The sequence below is a fragment of the Trachurus japonicus genome, chromosome 12 (assembly GCF_045865225.1).
Source record: "Trachurus japonicus isolate A0001 chromosome 12, Traja_1.0".
NCBI classification, from domain to species: Eukaryota; Metazoa; Chordata; class Actinopteri; order Carangiformes; family Carangidae; genus Trachurus; species Trachurus japonicus.
The window spans coordinates 30,211,460-30,222,031 of NC_140918.1; the positions used below are offsets into that span (position 1 = coordinate 30,211,460).

The window sequence follows — 10,572 nt, forward strand, 5'->3', positions numbered from 1 at the left end:
ACTGAGGAGGAGAAACCTCGGTTCCTACAACCTCATCAAAGACAAACTGAGGCAGAGCCTCCATCCAGCAGCTCAGCTGAACAGATAGAGGTAGAGATAGAGATAGAGGCCGATGGAGACGACTGTGGAGGATCTGAACCAGCCAGGAACTCAGATCAACATGAAGATCTTCAACCAGATACAGATGATGAGGTCTCAGAGTCGTCCTCTGAGACTGATGACAGTGATGATGACTGGAGAGAAACTAGAGCACCTGAGTCAGGTCTGAACAGTGAAGCTGTTCATGTAAGTGATGAAGAATGTAACACTGGTAAGAAGTCTCACTGTAAGAAGTCTCGCTGCTGCTCAAAGTGTGGGAAAACATTTAGCAGAACCTCGGATTTGAAGATACACATGAGGATCCATACAGGAGAGAAACCATTTGTCTGTCCTACCTGTGGTAAACAATTTAGTCAAAGATGTCATCTTAAAGACCACATGAGGATCCATACAGGAGAGAAACCATTTGACTGTTCTACCTGTGGTAAACAATATAGTTACAGACGCACTCTTAAAGAACACATGAGGATCCATACAGGAGAGAAACCATTTGACTGTGCTACCTGTGGTAAAAAATTTAGTCGAAGATGTCATCTTAAAGAACACATGAGGATCCATACAGGAGAGAAACCATTTGACTGTACTACCTGTGGTAAACAGTTTAGTTACAGAAACATTCTTAAAGACCACATGATGATCCATACAGGAGATAAACCATTTGACTGTGCTACCTGTGGTAAACAATTTAGTCAAACAGGGAAACTTACAGAGCACATGAGAGTCCATACAGGAGAGAAACCATTTGACTGTGCTACCTGTGGTAAACAATTTAGTCGAAGATGTCATCTTAAAGATCACATGAGGATCCATACAGGAGAGAAACCATTTGACTGTGCTACCTGTGGTAAACAATTTAGTCAAAGACAGAATCTTAAAGAACACATGAAAATCCATACAGGAGAGAAACCATTTGACTGTACTACCTGTGGTAAACAATTTAGTCAAAGACAGAATCTTAAAGAACACATGAAAATCCATACAGGAGAGAAACAATGCGATCAGAGCCTCTGACCCGGTGTCACAGCTCTCCTCTCGTCTCGGTGGCACCGCGACTCCGCGACACAAACGCACCCCGTAAACAGTAAAGTTAATCTCTTGATTATGACAGATACAGCTAGCCTACACACAATACACACATCTTTATACGTGTATGGTAATCCATCGATTCACTGATTGATTATCAAAGGCTTCAAATGCACGGCCGAGAGGACGCTCAGCAAAACAGCGGACGTGACCATTAAACCGTTAAATGATGCAATTTTAAATCGATGAAAGCCGTATTTTGATCAATTATGTTTCAAATTAATTATTTCACTCGTAATAAGCGGGATAATGTATAGTTGGTCGGTTGTTATTGAGAAATAAACCCCGACAGGTATTTCTCCATAACAACCTCCGAACTATACATTATCCCTTCATGTGCATGTAAATGTGCTTACACTGTGTGTCTAATGTATGTAAATGGCTCCTACCACAAGCTCCAGTTAGCTTACCCAGGAGACCAGTTCACACACCGTGTGACTATCAAGTCAATTATGATATTTGTGTGTGTGAATAAAGAGATGATTGATAAAAAAAAAAAAAAATGTTGCCAAAATCACTCTCCTTCTCAGTCTGGGCCTGCCGCGATGCAGACAGTACTCTCGTTTCATTGGCTGTGGCACAAAAGTCTCTCTCCTATGATTGGTTGTAAAAATCAGTCAATCTCAGACCAGGATCTGCTTTTTTCTCCGTAGACTATAGCTTTTCACCAAATATCCCAGTAGAGGCGTGATTTGTAGTTGAAGGAAACAGAATCTGTGACTCGTGGGGAAGATTCAAGCAGTTGTAATTATTGATTTGTATTTGTGTTTTAAAGAACACATTGAGAAATTATTTTTTAAGTACATTGAACTTTTTTTTTGCACAAGTTCAAAATCAGATTTGCAAATTCAAATTTTGTCCACAACTTCACATTGTTTGATACAGGTGCACAAATACAGTATATTTTGCACAAAATATAGCTACTGAAACAATTGGAGAAAAAATGTGTGCAGGCCTGTTTTTTATCTGTGACTTGTAAAATAGTATTTGTGCACCTGTGATTACGAATGTGTGTAAGTGTTGTGTTTTATTTGTGGAGAGAGAAAAAAATCTACTCAATCATGCCAGTTACTGTATTTGTACTAGGGAACATCTTTGTGTGGGACAACGGATGGAAATTAGCCTGTGGCTACAATCCGGCTTGTTTACGATTTTATGCTTCATTCATGAACATGCACTGTCCTACCTCAAATAAATTGAATTGAATTGAATTGAATTCTGACACACTTACAAACCACTGTACAAGTACACAACTCATACTTACACACATAAAAATCACTGTACACAAGTACAAATTCTACCGTTACAGATGCTCAAACATTTTTCCCCAATAATACCTCCAGGTGTGTGGCTTCTCAAATAGACTCAGGGAGTCACTGTCTGGGCAGCAGTTGGTAAAGCAGATTTCAAAAATGGTCAAAATGCCAGAAGTTCTGTTATCTAAACAAAAATCTGTTAATACATAAATTGCATCTAGACAGCATGGAAATGTTGGTGATTTTTTTTAAACTAAAAGTATTTATTTTACTTTGTAACTATAACATTGAAAAAATCCCCTTAAAGCTGTCTAATTTCCATAAACAACTGCTTCTTCCTTGGAATTTAATTTATAGGCACAATTTCTCACCTCGCAGATCTGGACATACCTTATTATACAGACATCTTAATTTCTGGAAAACTGGTTTGACCATGGAATCTATTTAGTCAAGCAGCTTTTCAATTCTAATGGTGTTTTAATGTCTTACTCTTAACTTCTAAATAAGTATGGTATTCCCATACAACTGTAATATACATGCTTTTTTCAAAAGGACATAATCTCTATTCCAAATGTAATTTCTTACTGGAATAGCTTCACTCCAGACTTGAACTAGAAAAAAATCTGGTGCCTTCCCTCTAAATATCTGATTATAAATAAGATTCACAGGTTTTATCCCTGGAAGTTATTTCTACATAGCCTACAAAAAGGATGTGGACTGCTCATTCTGCACACCATCTGGAGAGGATCTTTGTCATTTGTTCTGGTCCTGTCTTTTTTTCTTCTTCAGGGAACAGTTGAAGGGAGCAAATAGGATCCTGAGTGACCCATCACACGTCCTCTCTCAAGAGTACCAGCTGCTGTCATCAGGGAGGCGCTATAGAGCCAGCAGGTGTAGGACCAACCGTTTTAAACACTCCTTCATTCCCACCTCCATCTCATTACTTAATAAACAAACAAAGAGGCCCCTCCCTTCCCCCACTAGGGTAGTGGGGAGGCCTACTGCTGCGGATCCACTACCTGAGCCCCCTCCCACCCCACCATCTGACCTCAGTCGGGTGGAGGGGATGGTTCCTGGCCTTACCATTCTGGTAACCCTTCCCCTATGGGGGCAGGGGGGAGGCCATGGCTGTGGATCCCCTGCCCATCAACCCATCAAACTATCAATCAGCCAATCATATCAATTACATCCGGTTTGCCTCCACCTGCTGGCTTATACCAACATCCCCTGCTCTTTCTTTTAGTTTTTAGCAGAGGTGGGTAGAGTAGCCAAAAATTGTACTCAAGTAAGAGTATAGTTACTTTAGAATAATTTAACTCAAGTAAAAGTAAAAAGTAGCCATTCAAATATTTACTTGAGTAAGAGTAGAAAGTACTTGGTGAAAAAGCTACTAAAGTACTGAGTAACTGCTGAGTAACCTCTTGATTTGTTCGTTTAATGCTCAGCGCGTAAATGTAGGCCTAATCAAATACACAAAAATATAATAGTAATGAAAAAAATCAGATATTGCCAAAGAACAACATTTAACAACTAGGAAAATAGCCTAAATTAAATTTTTTACAAAGTAGCCTAACATAAATGAAGACAAATTCAGCCACAATAACTTACATAGGCCTAGCTATGATATGAACTGCCTGAGACTAATGCCAGAAACCCAGGTGTTTAAACCCAGAGTGAGTGAGTCCTATGATTGGTTTCTAGTGAAACCAAAGTCACATGACCACACCCCCGAGACTCGAGTCACATGACCACACCCCCGAAACTGGAGGGGCGTGTGACTAGTCACATGTCTCCAGGTGTGTATGGGGTTTAAACTTCCTGGGGAGGAAGAAGAATAAGATGACCTGGATGACTGAGAACCTTCACCAAAGACGGTTTATATTGAATATCTTTGCCTTGACGGACATTATCCACGACATACCAGGGCTGACGTCATCCTAATCATTTACTAGCCGCAGTTTCTCAAATTTGAGGCGGAGTGGCCGCCCTGTTTACCGCGGAGATTTTGTGTGCAGTCATGTGACTGCCTGGCTCTGTCTGATTGGTTACACGGAGGCAAACGTCGCGAGTGGCTATCTGATTGGTGAAACGCAGTCATGTGACAGGCTCGGAAGTATCTCCATTAAAGCCTAAACAATTTGCGCATTGGATCGATAAGAAAAAGTAGCGAGTAGCGACCGGAATGCAGCTCAATGTAACGGAGTAAAAGTACCGCTTCTTCTGAAGAAATATACTCAAGTAAAAGTAACAAGTATGCTGTATTGATACTCTTTGAAGTACAATTTATCCAAAAAGTTACTCAAGTAAATGTAACGGAGTAAATGTAGCGCGTTACTACCCACCTCTGTAAATAAGATTAAAGACGTGTCTTTTAAAATTATTCATAGGTTTTATCCCTGCAAGTTATTTCTACATACAAAAGGATGTGGACTGCTCATTCTGCACATAATCTGGAGAGGATCTTTGTCATTTGTTCTGGTCCTGTCCTTTTTTCATATTCTTTCTGGCAAGATGCCTATAGATTCATTTTCCAAAATATTTTATCTGGTTTCTCTCTTACATTATGTAAACGTATTATTTGGGTAAGGGTCACTTCCGGCTCTTACCAGAAGTGGCGTTTTTGTGGGCGTTCCCTTTTTTCTTTTTCTTTTTTTTTTGCGTTCCCTTTGATGCCGACTGGTGGATCTATGCACGTGACTTGCCAGAACGGGAAGAGCAGGAAACGGTTCGGCTCTCCTCCAGGAACAACAAAGAGTTTGAGTAAAATGTTTGAGGTCGAGTTTCTGAGAGGATTCGTTACCGAGAGACTCACCGCCGTCTCCCAGGAAATCTTAGCGGCCGTGGACAGAGTCGTAGCCGGCTACGAGGCGGAGGCTTCGGGCTTCAGACAGGAGATCGAGCGGCAGAGGAACCTGCTGGATGTTCTCCTGCAGCCTCGAATCGCTCTCAACAAAACCGGTTGGTGATTCACTTTTAAATCCATGGACCTCGAAGTTGTGGTTTGTAGAGAGGACATGTTTTTTTTTTTTTTTTTTAAGTATATTTTTCGGCTTTTTGCCTTTATTTGATAGTGATGACAGTAGAGATAGACAGGAAATGGGGAGGCAGAGAGGGGGAATGACACGCAGGAAAGGTCTGCCCGATGCGGGATTCGAACCGGGGACGCCTGCGGCGAGGACTGTAGCCTCTACATGGGGCGGCCGCTCTACCCACTGCGCCACGCACCGCCAGAGAGGACATGTTTGTTATCGGTTATTCGGTTCGCGCATCAGCGTTTAGCTACTTATTAATTAATGACACTGTGGCGGCCGCGACTCTCTCTCTGTCTCTCTCTCTCTCGCGCGCTGGGGCACACACACACGGGCACATGGACAGGTCGCGTTGTGGCGGTATGCGGGTGGGGGGGGGGGCTCGCTGCTACTCCTACTTAAAGGGGAACTAAACCCCTCAGTTTTGGATGACGTGCTCTAAGCTTGAAATTCAAAAAATGCCTTGATTATGGGCGGGACTCAGGAGCACTCTCCGATCCCCCCTCCCCCCTGCGCTCCATTCACACCCGCGAAATCACACAAAAGAAGAAAAAAAGTAATAATCGACACTTCTGCTAGCGCTAACGAGCTACTAACGAGCGACTCTAACACAATACATCCATGCTCTAACAGCACTAGTAGCGAGGACACTACTAGGAGAGGACGCCAGAGCCATGACACAGCATCTACAGCTGATCCGCCGGCTCGTTAGCTCGTTAACGGCTCGTTAGCGCTGGCCGCACTAACGATTCCCATTCAGGCAGCTGTTAGCAGCCGTTAGCCGCAGCAGAGCAGCTAGAGTGCCTAGCAACCGTTAGCAGCAGGCAGCAGCCGGTGCTGATTGGTCGGGGAGCTCGTGGCCGGTGACGAAAGCTGCCTCCAAAACGTCATCTGCCTCCATCTCAGCCAATAGAAAAATTCGATTGTAATAGCCGTGTTTCAACCCATAGAGGGCAGTCACTCTACATTTTTACTACAAAATACACCAAATTGAAATATTTTGACTAAAATGTCAAAATTTGGACCAGAATCAACCGACAACACTACCTTATACCCAAATATATTTGTTTTCAGCAGAAAAAAGTGGTTTAGGGGTTTAGTTCCTCTTTAAAAAAAAATCCTAGAGGAAACACTGCACATACGGTAATACTGTTTGCACTTGAAAAAAGAAAGGAATATTTTATTTTATTTTAACTTTTATCAATTTGTGGAAGAAGAAGTTTATTAAAAGCTCATGCTTACATCATGCATGTAAAGAGTTATAATAAAACATTTCAAAATGCGTGCGGTTAAATAAAAGTCTGTTGGTCCAGTCATATATTTTGTCATTGTAGTTTTTAAAAAATCTCGTGTCGTCTCGTTCTCGTGAACCCAATATTGTGTTTCGTCTCGTGAGATCAGTGTACCGTCACACCCCTAGTGGGAAACAAGGGGCGGTCCTCTCTGTGTGTGCAGCCAAGGGATGCGCGTGAATGTGGTGATGTAGGGACGAGGGCGGGGACTGCTAACTCCATCGGCTGACAAGAAGTTAGCCAAAACGACCGGATCGCTTACTTCTGCTTTAGTAGTATTTTTTTAAAGTGGGGTTGTATGATCTACAAATAGCCATTAAGTACTTTAATTGCAGTAGAAGACTCTCTGCACTCCTCCCGTTAGCAACGCCAGCCCATAGCCCTGCCCAGAGATTTACAACATGCATTGTTGTGAACGGACCCAAAGAAATGGCCTATTTTCGTGGCCTAAAAGAGGTTTTACCTGAAAAAAAATACACAGTTCCATTGTTCGCTATAATATATTTTTTTCCAGCCCTTCAAAGTGCAGGAAAAACGCAGTTTTTATTTAGAGCTAACCAACTCACGTATCCCTCTGGCCCAGGGTTAGCGCCCGCTGATCAGCAGTTGGTTAGCTCCAAATAAAAACTGTGTTTTTCCTGCACTTTGAGGGGCTGGAAAAAATTGTATTATAGTGAACAATGGAACTGTGTATTTTTTTTTTCAGGTAAAACCTCTTTTAGGCCACGAAAATAGGCCATTTCTTTGGGTCCATTCACAACAATGTATGTTGTATATCTCTGGGCAGGGCTTTGGGCTGGCGTTGCTAATGAGAGGAGTGTAGAGAGTCTTCTACTGCAATTAAAGTACTTAGGGGCTATTTGTAGATCATACAACCCCACTTTAAGAAAATGCTACTATCCCTTTAAGTCTGCGTGTGATGAAGACACGATTCAAAATCTGAACCTACTGTAAAGCACTGGTGTCTTAAGTCCTTGAATTAACCACAGAGCAAATAAACGTACAGGGGAAAATGACCTTTAATCTGTTGATTTTGGTGATGGCTCCAAAAACAGGACTAGGGAATAAATTCAAAAAAGATAGCCTAAATTGTTAACTTGCTGGTCGATAATAGCTAAATCAATTTACAGAATAAGTCGCCTCAACTAAAAGACCTTCTTAGATTTTGTAACTTCCTGTAGTACAATTCTTGAAAAAACAAAGAAAAATTCCAAATCAAATTTCAAATCATAAAGTTTAAAGGGCCACTGCTGCACCATGGGTTGTGGTGTACGCGGAAAACATGATGTCCAAACAAATGTCAAATTTCAACAAAAATGTGGTTTATATGACCAGAAAAGTGAGCGAATGAAGAAAATTCCTCTGTGCTTCTCACGCTCTGGTAAAAAACCATTTGCCATTTGCCCAACCAGGTGCATGCTGATCCCTCACCTCAAGACTACCTATATAATCTCAGGTGCCCCTAACGTGCCAAAATGAAAGAAATACACAAATAATAACAAATAATAAACAACAAAACACCTATACTAAACAAATAATAAACAGAAATCTATTCATAATGAAGTCAAACAAATTGATTCAGAATAATCTAAATACTAACTAAAATAAATAGCATTTTTATTACTAAATTACTTTTAGGACCTTGTTGCTCGGTAGTACGCTGTTCACTCTGACCAGGCACAAACTTACTTAGCAGGAGCAAAATTCCTTGAGCTCAGACTAGCGTCCACTGAGAAGGTCATTGGGGTTCATAGACACAGCAGTTATGAGTGACATTATGAAGACACTGTTGTTCATGATGTTTTTCATTGTTTCTGCAGGTGATCAGCACCTGTTGAAGATTGAAGCAGAGGATCCTCCTGAGTTGACCTCTAGTCTGGATCAGGAGAACCCAGAGATTCTACATGTTAAAGAAGAAAAGGAGGAACTATCGACCACTCCAGAGTTCCCCCTCACTTCTGTTCATGTAAAGACTGAGGATGAGAAACCTCAGTCCCTACAACCTCATCGAAGACAAACTGAGGCAGAGCCTCCATCCAGCAGCTCAGCTGAACAGATAGAGGCCGATGGAGACGACTGTGGAGGATCTGAACCAGCCAGGAACTCAGATCAACATGAAGATCTTCAACCAGATACAGATGATGAGGTCTCAGAGTCGTCCTCTAAGACTGAAGACAGTGATGGTGACTGGAGAGAAACCAGAGCACCTGAGTCAGGTCTGAACAGTGAAGCTGTTCATGTAAGTGATGAAGAATGTAACACTGGTAAGAAGTCTCACCGCTGCTCAGATTGTGGGAAAACATTTAGCAAAACCTCAGCATTGAAGATACACATGAGGATCCATACAGGAGAGAAACCGTTTGACTGTGCTACCTGTGGTAAACAATTTAGTCAAAGATGTCATCTTAAAGAACACATGAGGATCCATACAGGAGAGAAACCATTTGACTGTGCTACCTGCGGTAAACAATTTAGGAACAGAAATACTCTTATAGACCACATGAGGATCCATACAGGAGAAAAACCGTTTGCCTGTGCTACCTGTGGTAAAAGATTTAGTCAAAGATGGAGTTTTAAAGTACACATGAAAGTCCATACAGGAGAGAAACCATTTGACTGTGCTACCTGTGGGAAAACATTTAGTCAAAGATGGATTCTTACAGAGCATATGAGAGTCCATACAGGAGAGAAACCATTTGACTGTGCTACCTGTGGTAAAAAAATTAGTCACAGACAGAGTTTTATAGACCACATGATGATCCATACAGGAGAGAAACCATTTGACTGTGCTACCTGTGGGAAACATTTTAGACATCGAAAGAGTTTTAATAAGCACTTGAGACTCCACACACAGGAAGAAACCATTTAGTTGTGCTATTTGTGGGAAAGGATTTACCCAGAAGAAAAACTTTTGTTTCACACAAGAGTCTGTTCAAAAGCGAAGCCATTTGGTTGCAGTGTTTGTGGGAAAACATTTATGGAGCTGGAGAATTTGGCTGCACATGGATGCACATGAAATCCCATCAAGGAGGGAAACTTCAGTTGTTGTCTTGAGAGGCACATGAAAGTCCATACAGAAGTTAAACCATTTTCTTGTAGTGTGTGTGGAGTACATGTAAGGCAGTAGGTAGTCTTAAGACACCTTAAATCATTTAGTTGCAGTTTTGTGATGAGACATTTTGTCAACAGGAAGATCTTTACGTGTACACAAGAATCAATGTAGGAGAGTAAACATACAGTTGAAGTTTTTGTTGCCGTCAATTCTCTGATGTTTCTGGCAAGAAGAGACGTAGGAGCGTTATGTAAACTCAGGACTGTAGCAAACTCTGTAAAAATCTCTTTCTGGTTGTACTTGGTGGAAACATCTTTTGTTTTTTTTTTGTTTTTTTTTACTAATGACATTGAGGGTCCATTCATTTTAAATTGGAATACCATTATCTGTGAACTTTTGGGTTTAATGTTTAAAGGAGCTGTATGTAAGAATGTGGCCCAAACTGTTGCTGCAGTCAAAAATAATGTGTTGTGTATAGTTGTAAGAGGAGCAGCAGGGCAACAAGAATATGCTGAGATTTTCTGATAACAACTACTGTTAACAATTTGATTTGGTTATTTTATGGAATTTTGAAATATACTGTACGATTGTGCGTTGCTATGTCCATCATAATTTTTTTTAAATGCTCCAGTAATAAAAGAACAATAAAATGGCAGATGTCTCTTAGCTTTCTACAAAGGGAAATAAGTTACAAAAAATATTAACTGTCCCGTTTTAAACTACCTGCCTATCATTCAGGTATAAGATACATTTATGAGGTT

At 41.1% G+C, this 10,572-nt stretch overlaps 1 protein-coding gene across 1 annotated transcript; it reads left to right on the forward strand.

Moving 5' to 3' along the window:
• The first annotated feature begins 5,158 nt into the window (after nt 1–5,158).
• LOC146977785 (uncharacterized) lies at nt 5,159–9,784 on the forward strand. Its single transcript, XM_085794216.1, has 2 exons — nt 5,159–5,396; nt 8,580–9,784. The coding sequence occupies exons 1-2, from the start codon at nt 5,204–5,206 to the stop codon at nt 9,626–9,628; spliced, it is 1,242 nt and encodes a 413-aa protein (XP_085650342.1). The 5' UTR covers nt 5,159–5,203; the 3' UTR covers nt 9,629–9,784.
• Nucleotides 9,785–10,572: the final 788 nt, after the last annotated feature.